The sequence below is a fragment of the Nanorana parkeri genome, unplaced genomic scaffold (genome assembly GCF_000935625.1).
Source record: "Nanorana parkeri isolate BGI_ZX_2015 unplaced genomic scaffold, ASM93562v1 scaffold796, whole genome shotgun sequence".
NCBI classification, from domain to species: Eukaryota; Metazoa; Chordata; class Amphibia; order Anura; family Dicroglossidae; genus Nanorana; species Nanorana parkeri.
In genome coordinates this window covers 498,743-514,535 of record NW_017307064.1, presented here as the reverse complement: position 1 = coordinate 514,535, position 15,793 = coordinate 498,743, and the positions used below count along the sequence as shown (strand labels likewise).

Here is a 15,793-nt window from a genome sequence, read left to right as displayed (position 1 = left end):
ACTGCCTCCTGGATTGGACAGATGAGCCCCTGAATTCCATATTAAATGTGTACACCCCTACGCTTAATCAATGGACACTGTTGAAAAGCCAATAGGAAGCAAGAAACCTTGTCAGCTTGGCAAGGAATTCTTGCAGCATGGCGAGGTAGACACTGCACACCATTTTCTTGGTAAATGGAAAACCTGGACTTCGAGGTGTAGCATGGGGATGTATTGGACAGATGAGCCCCTGAATTCCATATTAAATGTGTACACCCCTACGCTTAATCAATGGACACTGTTGAAAAGCCAATAGGAAGCAAGAAACCTTGTCAGCTTGGCAAGGAATTCTTGCAGCATGGCGAGGTAGACACTGCACACCATTTTCTTGGTAAATGGAAAACCTGGACTTCGAGGTGTAGCATGGGGAGGGGCAGGCTGCCTGATTGACAGCTGATTCTACCTTTCTAGAGCCAGAACCAGCTGTGCCCATCCAAAGTATTGGAAAGAATGAATTCTCTCCCCCAATGGGTCTTCTTTAAATGCCCTTTTTTTTCACGCCAACTTTGCTTTGGATGTGCCATAAGGTGCAAAAATATTCCCCACATTTTGTTGAATCCAGAAATGCAAATTTCACAGTTAATCTAAGTTTTAATAATTTTTTGTTTCTCCTTAATCATGTTTTTCTTACAGGATGTTCTTAGAGCAACATTCCCTAAATGAGATACACAAGATCCTGGCAGGCAATAAACAGGGAATGTCTTCTATTAAGCATGTTGCGGACTGGAGATTCTCTAAGAAAGTCGATTGGCCAAATGGATGACTGTAAACGGTTAGAACCAGATCCATATCCCGCATCACCAAAATAAAAAAACACACCCGGCGCAGTGAATAGGGGGGTTAGCTTTTCATGTTAGTTTAAATACCATAGCACAAAAACTCTTTTCAGCAGGTGTTACAATATCAGACTTTAGTACACATTGGAAGAGAGTTTAGTTTTAGGTCATTTTCATACATTTGCAATATACCCACTGATAATTATACAGGTCTTGCATGAGACATTTGATTTTGGAAGTTGTTGATCATAACAATTGTGAATAGATTCGACTGAACTGAAGGGCAGAGGCGGCCGAAGGATCAGCCGAAGCTACGGCTGGATTCTTCGGCTCTTTAATGAATAAACCCCAAATATATATATATAGAGCTTATTTGCATATTTTAGTGTCTGGCTGTATCACCTCTACTGCACAGCAAGCACCCTATCACCTCCTACAGGGATATATATATATATATATCTATCCCTGTAGGAGGTGATAGGGTGCTGTGTAAGTACCTCTATCGTGATCGTCTTAAAAGGACAACTACACTTTATCCTTTACCCCCCAAACCTTGTCAATTTAGCTCACATACCTAAATACTTGCCATCTCACTCCAGAGATCTTCACTTTGCAGCCCTATCCAGCTCCACACAGACTTAACAGGGAAGAAAAGAAAAAGTCTTGGCCGCATCCAGAGTCTACTGTGCATACACACCACTCCATCCATTGGACTGATAAATAGGTGGCTAGCAGTAAAGTCACAAGGGTTCTTAATCTTGCCTCTCTGCTTTTAAAAAAAAAAAAAAAAAGTGTCTGAAATTTAAAAGCTGAACTCCATCTAAAAGCAATAGAATGAATAGCACATTAAAAGATAAAACAAAACCAGCTTTTGGTGCAAAAACTACGGGCAAAAAAAAAAAATATTAACCCTTGCAGAGGGGCTACCTCACACTGCAAGTGTTAAGTGTATGTTTTTGCCTAGGGTCAAACAGAACAATGTTATACTCACCCGATCCTCTGAGTCAGCTAGCTGTCCAGTCCTATACACTAAAAAAGAAAACATGATGATTTAGGGACCTTAGACCACTGCACCAGACGGGGAAGAGATGCCCCAAAGACTGGTCTAAGAGCCGCCCGACGCAGAGGATCAGGCGAATATAACCATTTTGACCCTAGGCAGAAAAATCGAGCAAATTAGGGCTAATTTTTTTGTCCAGAGTTCTGCTTTAATCCAAAGACTTCTGATGCAGTACTATTTTCTGCCACTAGATGTCCTGATACCAGGTACTTGTGCTTTATCTTCCTATTAGCTTGCTTCTTGTTATGCATTAACTAATTGAGTCCTTGTATTGCTTCTTCCTCTGACACTCCACCTTGCTGTACAGGGCCTGCAAGAGGTACTTACACTGCTTCTATTTAAAAGATACATACAATGATGCTTTTATGATTAGAGCTGCATTAACGTAGGTCTTTTATATGTGCCTAGAGTTCAGCATTATGTGCTTGTATGCAATTGCAGAGAAGAAAAAAAACCCACACAAGAATGTAACCCATTATGCAATCCTCCCAAAGAAAGCACTATAGATTTGATACTTAACTGGCTGACATCCATTGTTTTATTGAGATATAGATATATTGAAGGATATCACAACTCTGTATCACAGAAGAAAATTAAGCTTTTAATGTTGAGTTCCCCCAAAAGACAGTAAGCAACACCTAAGCAGATCAGTGAAACCACTAATCATCATCTTTCAGTTTCCTAATTTTGTTCTTATGCCGATCAATCTCCTTTTCCAGGCGTTCAATCTCCTCCTTATGATGGTGGATTTCCTCTTCGTGGTGCTTCTTTAGAGAAGCCAGCTGCTCCCTTTCCTTTTGTCTGTAGGATATGGAAGATGAGATTAGAGAATTGCTTACATATTTTCATGGTCAACAATACACAAATGCTTCTTCGCTACACATGCTGCATTAACTAGGGTTTCTATCCCCCCCACCTTCCCCCTCAAAACACCTGAACAATCTGATTGGATGCAGGCATTGTTCAGGTATTACGACAGCCAGCGGGGCCGGCTATCAAGATACTGAAGCTTGGCCCAGTGGGAGATTTCGCCATCCACAGTTTAGCGTAGATGGAGGAATCTGTTGCACTTTTTCCATCTGACCATAGAAAATCTGCAGATAATCTATAGGTGTATGGCTAGGTTAAGAATGCTCACTCTTCCGCACTAGTACCCTCCCATCAATGCATTTTGATATTTGCATAACTCTTAGCCCACTTCTTGCATCAGGGCTAAGTGCTCTTGAGACCAGTACTGAGGCAGGGCACTGTGATGTTTTCAGGAAGCTATGTACAGAACCCTGCCACGCCCTCCCACCAGCCTTCACTGCACAGGAAAACAGACACCCAGTAATATTACTTGATCCAAATTAAGGAATGTAATGAACACAGAATGATGTAATTGAAAAATGACATTAGAGGCAAAAGGGGTACCAAGGAAGACAAAATAATACATTAAATTTCAGCTTTAATCTCCCTATCATAAAAGGCGAGAGTCCAGGAGAGGAGCCTGTGCAACTGTACAAGACTAAGAGGGAACACTGGAGTTCATTTTTATAATGTGAGAAAAGTAGGACTTCATGTTTCATTTTAGCACAGCTTAGACTTCAATATACAGCTTTATAATAAAACCGACATACTTGAAATATCTCTCCTCCTCAGCAGCTTGGCGTTTGCCAAAAGCTCCTCCGGCTTCTCTCACGGCTCCCCCGCCTCCACCGCCTTTACCAGCACCTTTTCCCAATTCTCCTAACTGAAGAAAAAGACAACAGATTTCAAAGTACTGAATTTGTTTTACACTTGCACAGAATTCCTAGACCCTACATAAATACAGTGGGTTCTGAACTTAAATCTTATTTGTTACAGAGAAGTGCAATAAAGCAGAGGAAAAAGAAAATACAAACCGCTGCAGCTGAGTAGTCATTGCGCCACAAGTTCACTCGGCAATCAAAGCTACATTTATTCCTCAACGTCCTGCTGGTTTTAATAGGCAAAGCCCGATGTATACATACCTATGAAGATAAAGGGGTTCTAAACCCTCCGGGTTTTTTTGCTTATATCTACTGCTAGCATGCAGTAGATATAGGCAAGAAGTGTAAAAAAAAATAAAAAAAAAAATAAACGTTTCATACCAATAGACTCCTATTACATTGTGCAACACACAATCAAGAATAGATTTGTGCCAAAATAGTACCAGGCTTTCAAATGAATATGCATGCACTATCCTGGTCTATTTTTAGCATAGGAGCCAGAGAACCATCACAGATTCTAATACTGGACAGCCCTCCACCAGATCACTGCAAGTGGAAAATAAAACATTTCACAAGCACTTGACTAAACAGTTTAAAACCCCTCGATTATTTAGTACCGAATATATTACAATTATAGAATCCCTTTAGGGTAAACCAGGTGGACATTTTGCCTTGCGGAAATTTAACTCCTAGCTCACTAAATAATTATTTCATCAAAAAAGATGCCCTCCGCCCATTAGAAGTGCTGAGGCCCACAAACATGTAATTTGCCATTTAAAACGGTTGACAGTCCAGAAAAAGAATGCATACATTATTTATTTAATGCAAACCTGAAACATGTTTGTTTTTATGGCCTGTTCACCCTGGTTAGGTCCATTGTGGAGCATGTTAATCCATGTTATGTTGAGATGTACCACGCCCCCCGACCACAGTGCAACTGCCAGCACATCAGTACCTGCGTGATCTGTAAAAATGCTGCATGCACTGGAACGCACTCTATGGTGTGAACCGGCCCTTAGGGCCCATTCACATCATCTCCAGTCCATTCCATGGTTAGCTGCTGGAACGCACTGGATCGCAAACCATCTAGCTCCCTGCCTTCTGGGGTGGGGCAGGGCAGTTCTGCAGCCACGCCCCCTGGCCGCAGAGCAATTGCCCGCACCAGAACGTATGGCACAGCAATGCCCATATTCCGGCCCAATGCAATTGCAAAAGATATGTGGACAAGGGGCCCTAGTAGTTGTAAATGCACTGTGCCATTTTTAAAAAATAGTCAGATGTCAGCATCATACCTGCAAGCCACATGTGCATCTCCTGCAGCCTGGCTGAAAGGCACAGCTAAGCTGTGGCCAGCATTACACAAGTAGCAGTGTAAGCCCCATATAGCTATAAAGCATTACATTTAGTTGCCCTTTAATCACCCACATTGTCAGCTCCATCCTCTATAAGCTTGCAATAGCCACATTACATTTCTCATTACAGTTGTTGTGGTGGAGTCCTGAGCATTCATAAAAACTGAAGCAGTTGCCCAAGGCAACCAATCAGCTTCCTAATATCATTTTCCAGGCTTAACTGAACAAAGTGAAAAGAGAAGCGGATTGGCTGCAACGGGCAAAGGCTTCCGTTTTTAGGAATCCCTCACTGTTTCATTGTAATCACTCAAAAGTTAATTGTTGAAGTTGCAATTTGAAATCGTTTCAGGCATTGACCAACAGAAGAATCAAACCACCATCAAGGCAGTGGAATAAAACTATAAGTATAGTCCTTGGAGGCAGTGACTAACGGTAGAAGGATCCAGTTCAGCGCCGTGTTTCACGTGTGTTCTCTAATCACAAGCCCCGGCCTGTCCACCCCACCCTTCCCCAGCATGACATGACCGATTCTTGGCCTAATTCCTTAGTCACAGTCTGCCCCCTCACAATCACACAGCTTTCACCATCACCTGGTCAGAGGAGTAGCGCATCTGCATGAAAAGGACATTCCGGAGACCAGCTCGAAACAACTGTACCTGGCCGGCCATCTTTACAACGAACCTGACCTTGTCTGCAGCGCAGAGGTTTCTGGGAGGTGTCAAAAAGCGTCACGGCGACACTTCCTCATATAGCCGGTGGCGCAGTGCGAGGTGCGTGCCAAGCCTCGTTCCGGTGTGCCAGGAAGGGGGTGGAGCCTTCTCAGGGGACGAGATGAATGGATCAATTTTCATTCAGTTACTTCTCTAGAAAGTACCTTGCTTGTAAAATATAAACAGTGCTATTTCTTTTATTGAAGAATGTAGGTGTTTTTCATACCTGTAATGATAAATATTTATGAGTCTAATTTTTCACCATAATTTTCCTTAAATAAATACTTTGATGCACAGAAAAATAAATGTTTTTTTGTATTTCTGAAAGATACAATTCAACAGTTATAACAAATGATTGTATAATTATGTATGTGGCCACTCTCATTAATAATAATACTTTCATGTACATGCCTGGCATACTATCTGGTGAAAACAAAGGGCTCCTGCATACAGCAGCCTGGACCATACATCAAAATTCGGGTGTATTTTTCCGCCCAGGAGCTACTGGCACTGCCTACAATTGCCCGTAGACATTATTGGATGTATGTGGGCATATGACAGGCTTGCAAAAACAGACAAATACATGCATACAGACGTGCAACCCTGAAGCATGTATATGCAAGTCCAGCATATATCCATATACAGACATTGATTTCTATGGTCAGCTGTATGCAGCTCCTGTGGCTCCCAGGTGGCGAAATATGCCCAGATTTACACTGTGCGCCCGGCCACATGCACACAGCCTGTAGAAAACACAATCTCTCCTAGGAGTTACCTACCCCTGCCTTATGCCTTGTTCACACCAAGCGCGGAGCAGGTGCAGAGCAGATCAGTTGCAGACCGGATCAAAACTGCGTCCAATGTATTCCAATGGTATTTTTGCTCCAGTTCACATCACAGAGTGCAGTTGCAGAGCAGATCCAGAGCAGGTGAAAAAACTGCAGCAGGCAATATTTTACCTGCTCTGGATCTGCTCTGGAATGCATCAAAAACGCATGCAAATGCCTGGAATGCATTGAAAGCCCATTTTAAACTTAAAGGAGAACTATGGGGTCAGTGTTTTTCCCCATCGTTCTCCTTAGGGTAATGGGAGGAGACAAACTAGCGTCCTCCCGTTACCCTAAGCTCAGTATACCACAAGCTACAGCTCGCGGTATACTGATACGCTGCAGCCGGAGCGGATCCCGACTTAGATGACGGGATCCGCCCAGCTGTGTGAGTGACAGCTGGCTCTGCCTATCTAGAGGCAGAGCCAGCTGTACCCGCCCCCTCCCCCGTCCGTTCCGCCAGTCAGTGCTGGCAGATCGGAGCGGGGAGAGGGGAATCCAGCCCCTCCCCCTGTCACGGCAGAGAGCCGTGACAGGATCGAGAGGTAAGCGAACCCGGTATGTGTTCGCTCACCTCCCGATCTACTGAGCCGACCTGTGACAGTCTCATTGTCACAGGTCGGCTAGAACTATGAGGTGAGTGGAAATCACTCATCTGATAGTTCTCCTTTAAAAAAAAAAAAATACCAAAAAGAGCCCGGAACGCATCAAAAACGCGTCTAAAAGACTAGCGTGCGTGTGCAGAAACCTGACCAGATCTGCTCTGCATTTGGTGTGAACAAGGCCTTAAAATGCATGAATGAGCATGTGTCTAGTTGCTTGCTCTAGTGCAGTGGTTCTCAACCTGTGGGTCGGGACCCCCTCAGGGGTCGAATGACGATTTGCCAGGGGTCGCCTAGTGGCTCTCGGCCGCCTGGAGAAAAACACTTTCTCTGCTCTGTTTTGTTTTTTTTTGAAAATCGGGGGCTGCCGTAAGTCAAAAGAAAAAAACCCCACCATAGGAATGCATAGCTAGATTCCTATTGGCTATTTCACTTTGTAAAAGCCAATAGCAAACTAGCTATTGCACCCGCCCTCTGAGCTGCCAATCAGCAGAGGGGGACCTGCAGTTCTCCATCAGGTCCCCTTCTAGTGATTGACAGCAGCAGAGGGCGGGTGCAATATGTTTAGCTATGCATTCCATTTTCCCGGTCCACAGCTGCAGAGATCGGGAAATGTCTCAGTGCCTGTGATTGGCACTGCGCACTGTCAGCTTCCTGGTGGGCTCGGCATGTGGAGCTGCGCACACGCCTGAGCCCATAACTATCAGTGACAGTACTGCGGAGTATGTACCTCATACGTTATATAGCCACACACTTTAAATCCAATTCTTCTAGTTCCAGCTGCAGAGCCCGGTCCTGTCTTTGCCTATAGTCTAGTGAGCTGGGAGCAGTCTGGCAGGGAGGCAGGGCTTCAAGAGACCTATAACCTGTGAGCATGTTCTCAGGAAGGAATTATAGCTATGCGTCTAGGCTGGAGGAGGGCGGCTGGACACAATAGCATGGACTTTGTAGTCCAGCTGTCCTTCAGCCAAAGGTCAGTACCTTCATAAGGTCCTCAGACTGGGAGAAGAGTTGTTAAGAGCAGGAGCATTGCACCCACAATCCACTGATTGCAGCTGCAATGCTTTCCAGGCCTGAATACAAAAATCAATAAATGCATGTTTCTAAAAGGGTATCTATGATCCAAAACTGAAAATAAATATGTATTTCCATATTGAATTTCCATAAGTTCTATCCCACCCCTAAACATCACTCTGCCCGGTGAATATGCACTTCCTTGTTTCGCAACACACACAGCCTACCTTCTGAACTACAACTCAACACTGAACAATGTAACATCATCATTGCTTGCTGGAAGCGATGCATGATGGGATGTGTAGTCTTTAGAAATCGAGATTGCATCACGTCAAGTAGCAGGGAAAGGGACACAAAGCAAACTTGGAATTCAGAAAGTTGGTGAAAGTGATGGGTAGACAGGAGGCAGCACTCACTACATAAAAGGGATTTTTCTCAAGTAAGCTTTAACCACTTGCCGTCCGCCCGTTGTAAAAAACCGGGTGACGGCACTGCAGCATTGGTGGGTTGGCATTTTTTTTCTGCTCGCGCGCGCCCCCTAGCGGGCGCGCATGGGCAGCTACCGCAGAGCTGAATACTGAAAAATGGCCTGGATGGGAAGGGGGTTTAACACCCCGGATGTCAACTGGTTAATTGCATTATGAAAAACAACTCTAGTATGTATTCCTATTACAATGCTGATGTTATAACAAAATAGTATATGTTGTGACTTTCCAACTCCTTTATATGAAATTGATCAGTTACGCGTTGAAACAATAATTTCCTGATTTAAGAAAGGGGAAATCTATTCACCGCCAGGCAGCAGAGATTAAAGTAGCATTAACTTTATTTTATTTTTTTTAAATAATAATAAATAATAAACAAGCATACATTGCCCAGCAAATAAACTATTTACATTTTTGCCCAAGCACTCACAGTTTTTTGTGATTTATCAAAACTGGAGCAAAAAAAATCTGGAGCAGTTGCCCAGAGAAACCAATCAGCTTCTCTCTTCCATTTGTTCAGTTAAGGTTTGAAAATAATAGCTAGAAGCTGATTGGTTGCTATGCACAGCTGCTCCAGATTTTTTTTTGTCTGCTCCAGTTTTGATAAATTCCCCTAATTTTCCAAACAGCTCCGGCTCTCTCAGCTCAGCTTCCCTGAACACCCTGTCCAGAACAAGCTCACAAGGGACAGAGCAGTCTGCAACAGCCGTCTATCTACTAACTTGGAGAAGTGTGGGGGAGAAGGGATGAGGATGGGGGAGCAGGGAGCTGAGCTTGCCTTGCTGTGTCTGTGTGTTTGTGGAGACACACACAGCTTACTAACACAATGGGGGCTCCATAGAAACCTGTAAGGGAAAATAGCCACCCTAAAACAGTATATGAGGGGCAGTCCGGGGACCAGCTGATTCTGCAGGAAACTAAAATGTGTAAACATCAAGGAGCAGCATTTGTTATAAGTGATATCATCACTTTTAATCATGCGGACTTTAACCACTTAAAGGCCATGGTGTTTCACCCCCTTCCTGGCCAGGCCATTTTTCAGTATTCAGCGCTGCGGTACTTTGACTGATGTTTATTCCGTCATGCAACGCTGTACTGAAATGAATTTCATACCATTTTTTGGGGACAGATAGAGCTTTCTTTTAGTGGTATTTAATCACCACTGGGGTTTTTATTTTTTACTATATAACAAAAAAAGTACCCTAAATTTTGAAAAAAAAACATGTTTCCCTATAAAATGTTATGAAACATTTATTTTCACCCCAATTTTTTGGTATAATATAAAAGACGGGGTCACGTCGGGTAAATAGACACTAAACATGTCAACCTTTAAAATTGCGCGCGCCCGCGAAATCGCAGAAAACTTCCCGCAACCAAAATTGGCCATAGGCGACGCTTTAAACGTATTTACCGCTCATCAGTTTAGTGTCATCAGTGATTGATGGCCCTAGAATTATTGTTCTCACTGCGACGTTCGCGGCGATATGTAACATGTGCTGCATAATGGGCGCAATCGTCGTTTTTGTACATAGGCGCACCCGACGCATGTTTGCGTGTGTATGGGGGGGGGCGGGGGACTTTAAAACATTTTTTGTGTTATTTTGTTTAATTATTATTTGTGAATATTTTTTTAGCTTCTTTATTTTTTTTAATGCTGTAATTTTTTTTTAAACTTTTTTTTTAGACTTAACTTTATTGCTATAACATAGGGGACTAAGGAATCCCCTATGTAATAGCCAATTCAATTCATATGGAGACATCAGGGGTCTCCAAGACCTCTGATGTCACCTAAGGACCCCCCGAGAAGCTGATGAAGCAGAGATCTGCTTCATCAGCTTCTCTCCGGTGTTCTGCACCAGAGAGTGACACTGAATGCAGGAAGTGATGTAATATACATCACTTCCTGCATTCGGGGACAGGAAGAGAGATCAAAGGGATGATCAAGTAATGATCTCCCTTTGATCTGCTGTTAGAGCGTCGCCGTGCCGGTCCCAGCCGCACCGGCCACATCGGATCACGGACCGGCAGCGGCGACGAGCAGACAAAGGTACGGGGGGCAGAGCACATCCGCAGTTCCTGCAAGCGATCTGGCGTCTCTAGAGACACCTGATCGCTTGTATGTAAACAGCCATCGCTGGCTGTTTACATGCTTACAGTTTTCCCTCTCGTGTGCGCGCTGAGTGCCGCACACAAGAAGGGGGAGGGGCAGCACGTCTTAAGACGCCCTCCCGCTCCTAGCAGACGTCCGTCCGGCCGTTCACGAACGGCCATGGACGGAAGGTAGTTAATATCACTGCAATGACTAACTCTAAAGCTGGCCATACACCTTAAAACCATTACACGACTTTCGTTGTGCGATGGTTGTAAGGTGATTAAAATTTCGTACGATCTGCCCATCTTGGACAGGCAGACTCGTACTTGCGATCATCGCGGGCAGTGTCTCCCGAGCAGTGTCTCCCGAGCACGCCTACTAACCCACTGAAAATCATGCATTTTCAAGCGTGCTCGGAAGACAAATGTTGTGCAACCTTACAGTAGAAGAGGTTGCACTCTGCTTATAAACCTGTCGATTTTCGTACGATCGCGGGATCACCCGCGCTTATCGTACGATAATCGGCAGGGGTATGGGCACCTTTAGGGGCCATTGAATCTGGCAATTACCAAACATTCACTGCAGGCAAAACTTCTTGCTGCATGTGTTTTAAATGCCAGCGATTGACTCACCACCAGTGACTATTTAGTGAAAGTCACATTCAGCGCTTTATAAATACCCTTCGAAGAGTCATCATTCATTTGAATTCAAACACCATTAGGCATATTTTAGGAGCCAAGGATTATGTATTATAGCAATAATAGAGAAGATTCACAGAATGTAGGCACAGGCTGAACTTTTCTAGAGGTGCTGCCTGCCTGTTTCTTAGGATTCAGTGCACATTGCATTATACTTCATTGAAATACTGCATCATTTTTGCATTCTTGCAATGGAAATCAAGCGTCTAATTTGTGAAAACAATCATCTGTAGACAGCACTTCTCTGCCCAAAGATGTATATAAATACAGTCTGTACTGGGGGCTTTTCCTATATCTGTGGTACAGAGACAACACATTTAGCTCTCTTCTCTGTGAACTGAAGGCAGAGTGCAGTTAGGAGCCTATTAAACGTTAAGCCCAGGGCTGTAGCTACCATGGGGCGAGTGAGGCACTGGCTGTGCCCCCTTGCTCCTGTTGCCATGGCGAGCACAGGGCACCAGGTGGTCAACACACCAGGGAGGCTCCAGCTTCTCCTCGGATGCCCGCTACTCTCCCCCGTCTGTATAGGCAGAGGGGATCCGCCCCCTCCCGCCGGCTTCAGCGCTCCCTCCTCCGCCGCCCCCCCCCTGGCTTCAGTGCTTGGGATGGCAGAGCAGAGGATCAGTAAATATCTGTGATATTTACCAATCCTCTTTGTGCAGAGCAAACATTGGAATGATTAGCTGATCACTCCAGTGTTTCTAAATAACTGCGGACACTATGTGTCCCCAGTTATGAATGAACAGGGAGTGCTTTACATCACTTCCTGTTCATTCATGAGTTTCCCAATGGGTGGAAGCACTCACCACAGAGGCTCCTACCCATTGATAACTGGATGATAGTAAATATTTTACTATCACCGGTTTGTGACTGAATGGAAAGCCTCTGTACTGAGTGCTCTCCATTCATTTAGAACAGAGGCTGCAGAAAAAGAGAGATTAAGGACTCTGTGTCCTCAATTTCTATTTCAAAAGGGAAATGTCAGGGGTCTGTTTAGATGATTAATATTATGCACACATATTATTAGACATGTGCAAAGATTAAAAATCTGTTTTAACAAATGTTTATGCTATTTTGGATTTGGCCACCAGCGCATTCTGCGCATGGCGCTGCCATCCTGGAGGCGGTGCGCATTGCGCCACATAATGCCGCGTGTGTGCGCGTCGGGGGACATCACACGTCTGTTGAGGGGGAGGCACAATATTCTGTTCTTGCCTCGGGCACAAAAGGAGCTAGCTACGCTCTGGTTAAGCCTATTCATTTACACATGGCTTACATGCAACAGCAGCAGAATAATTGAAAAATGACCTTTTTCCCATGTTCTCATGCTTAGTTTCCATTCTTTACCTTTTGTGCATGTTAAGCTACTCATCTTGTTGGTGTATTATTAGTGAGTCCGCAGTCACTATTGTAATGTTCCTTTTGTGTCCATCTGTATGCCTCCAGCTTCCAGCAGGATGTTCTGTACAAGCCCTCTTGTGCTGGGAAATCTACAGGTCTGGTTGACTGGATAGGATGGCACCTACAGTACATTTCCTCACTTGACTCAATGTCCCTATCAGCGTTTCGGAGGATACTGTACATTTACAGCTCCTTGCGAAAGTATTGACCCCTCTTAGCGTTTTTCCTGTGCATTGCACCTGGAATTAAGATTGATTTTTTTGGAATGCTTGTACTGTGTTATGTACACAACATGCCTACAACTTTGTAGGGGCAAAATTATTTTTATTGTGACACAAACAATAATTTAAAAAAGCAAACAAAACCCCCACCAGAAATCTACACAAGTGTGCACAAGTGTTCACCCCTTTGCTATAAAACCCCTAAGGCCCTTTCAGACGGGCATTCTTCAGGCGGTCAGTTTTTCAGGCGGATCTGATTGGTAGCCCAATTTTAGTCTATGGCCAGCCGAATCTAAACAGACAGTTACATTCGGTAACCCCGTGACTCTGCCCAGGTCCGGAAAACCAAACGGAACTTAGTTTCTTGTTGGCAGACCTAATCGTGAACAATTGGAGTCATTTAGATGAAAATGGGCACATGTCTGCTTATATCCAACTTCCCATGGACTTAACATGGGCCGGCAAGTTCAGTTTTTTTCCTCCATCGTAAACACTGGATAGACACAGATGTCATAATGGTGACATCTGTTTCAAACTGCTCCAATCAGCAGAGGATGCCTGCTGATTAGAACTGACAAGCCCCATTGCAAACTTCAGAAGTCCTATGATTAGCTGACAAAGGTTCACCTGTGTGCAATTAAAGTGTCACATAATCTGTCAAGTGATGTCAGTATAAATATACTGTACCTGTTCTGAGAGGCCCTGAGTCTGCAGCACCACTAAGCAAGCAGCATGAAGACCAAGAAGCTCTCCAGGCAGGTCAGAGACAAAGCTGTGGAGAATTATAGATCAGGGTTGGGTTATAACAAAAAAATCCCAAACTTTGAACATGCCATGGAGCACCATTAATTCCATTTTAACAAAATGGAAAGAATATGGCACCACTACAAACCTGAGAAGAGAAAACCGCACACCAAAACTCTCGGACCGGACAAGAAGGGCATTTATCAGAGATGCAACCAAAACCCCAAAGATAACACTGAAGATCCACAGCAGAGAAAGGAGTGTAAAAGTGTCCAGAAAAAAGCCACTGCTAAAGGAAAAAAAAATAAGAATATACATTTGGAGTTTACCAAACAGCGTTTGGCAGAATCCCCAAGCACATGAAAGAAGGTTCTCTGGTCAGATGAGACTTAAAACTTCATTTTTTGGCAATCATGGGAAATGCAATTTGTGGCACAAACTAGGGATGCGCCGATACTTTTCAGATACCAGTGCAGATACTTGGCATTTTCATGAGAACTACCAGGGTTGCAGCAGTTGCAGCTGGGACCTGGCTCTGGCACTCCACCACCGTCCTGAAATCATTAGTCTGTATTGTTTTAGAAAAACTGTCACATGACACTAAAACAAGTATCATTATATTCACCAAATTTAGTTGCGCTAGGATGAGAAATCTAAAGTTACCAGCTGCAACAATGTGTATAACGTTATCAATGTGAGCCAATATGTTGCGCTTGGTATTAAAGTGTAACTTTTTTAAACCATTCGTACAAATGTGCTGGTGTCCATACCATAAAAAGTGGTTTTAGTACTAAATACCGTGATGGTGAATTTCATAAAATTGTGTGATACATAAGACTGTGTAGAACATAAAAAGAATGAAAAAAAAAAAAAAAAATTATCACAGACAATATCCTATCTATTGTTAAGTGTCAGCAATCGGTGCAAACATAGGTGTATAGCCAGAAAATCAGGAAAACGAATATAATACAAAAAATGGGGTTAATCAGTTGGTCTGATTTGTAACTGAAATTGATGGCAGAGCTCTTGAATAACATAAGGTATATAGAAATATATAAAAAATATAAAAAATATATATTAGGCCGTATTCAATTGTTCTTGTAGACTACTTAAGATCGGCTTAAAAAGCAACAGTTCACAATGTTCATATATAGAACGGATTGGAGGGTAGGCAGAGTTCTTTCAAAGCAAGAAAAATAATAAGCGAGTGTCTATTACTTTAGTTCCATCGACAAGTCCACGGAACATCTATTCAGGCATCTCTCTCCCCTTCCCTCCAATAAGCCAGCACTTCAATCTCGGTTGCGGCGTTTTGACAACCTCCAGGTGTCGTTGGAAAAAACCGGAGTGTCCAGCCCAGAAGGGAAAAAAGAAAAGAAAAATACAAGAGAGAAAACAGATCTCAGTGCAGCAGCAAGGTTCTTTATTAAGGATAAAATAAATGATCGCACTTACAGGATTTGTTGAGTAAAAGAGCGTATAAGTGTCGAGGACACTCAGCCTGTTAAAAACTTTTCCGGACTGTCAGCAAGGAAGCAGTGGTTACCCTTGACGCGTTTCGTCTCTTTGTAGACTTTTTCAAAAGGGTGCTGCTTCCTGTCTGACACCGGAATTTATATAGCTCACAGTTGATTGCAGGTTATTTCAATTTGGTTCATTACCGCTCACCCCAAGAGTGATGTATCACAATCACTATCAGAGTTAGTGCGGCATCAAGAATAATCTCCCCATTGTTATTACAGTCAGTAGGTTATATGCAAACTTGTGTGGCACATAATAACACAGAATACAGTGTGTAATACAGCATGCATTATATATATAACGCACAATTTTTTTAAAAACAAGAAAAAACAAGAAAAATTATGTGGCACCTAGTTTTGCCAACTTCAAAATTCACTAAATGGAGAACATGAAACATCTAATGCAGTGTTTTTCTAAGATAAATAAAATTACATATGAGATTATTTATAGAGAAAAATCCACTATCAGACCTGATTGTATTGAGAAAAGTTGTGGTCAGACAGTATTACAAACAGGGTATA

General features: G+C 43.3%; 1 protein-coding gene across 2 annotated transcripts; it reads right to left on the bottom strand.

The window, feature by feature from the left end:
* Positions 1 to 2,386: 2,386 nt before the first annotated feature.
* ATPIF1 (ATPase inhibitory factor 1) lies at positions 2,387 to 5,706 on the bottom strand. 2 transcript variants are annotated; one of them, XM_018564931.1, is made up of 3 exons: positions 5,614 to 5,706; positions 3,495 to 3,607; positions 2,387 to 2,676 (listed from the first exon to the last, which is right to left on the bottom strand). In XM_018564931.1, the coding sequence occupies exons 1-3, from the start codon at positions 5,623 to 5,625 to the stop codon at positions 2,535 to 2,537; spliced, it is 267 nt and encodes an 88-aa protein (XP_018420433.1). In that variant the 5' UTR covers positions 5,626 to 5,706; the 3' UTR covers positions 2,387 to 2,534. The 2 variants fall into 2 exon arrangements, with proteins under 2 accessions (XP_018420433.1, XP_018420432.1); XM_018564930.1 differs by having other exon boundaries at positions 5,548 to 5,700.
* Between the last annotated feature and the right edge of the window lie 10,087 nt (positions 5,707 to 15,793).

Coding starts and splice junctions, on each gene's coding strand:
- ATPIF1 (XM_018564930.1), bottom strand. CDS start 5,625: ATGGCCGGCCAGGTACAGTTGTTTCGAGCTGGTCTCCGGAATGTCCTT. Junction 3,608..5,547: donor TGCGCTACTCCTCTGACCAG/GTGATGGTGAAA, acceptor CTTTTTCTTCAG/TTAGGAGAATTGGGAAAAGG. Junction 2,677..3,494: donor GAGGAGGAGAGATATTTCAA/GTATGTCGGTTT, acceptor CATATCCTACAG/ACAAAAGGAAAGGGAGCAGC.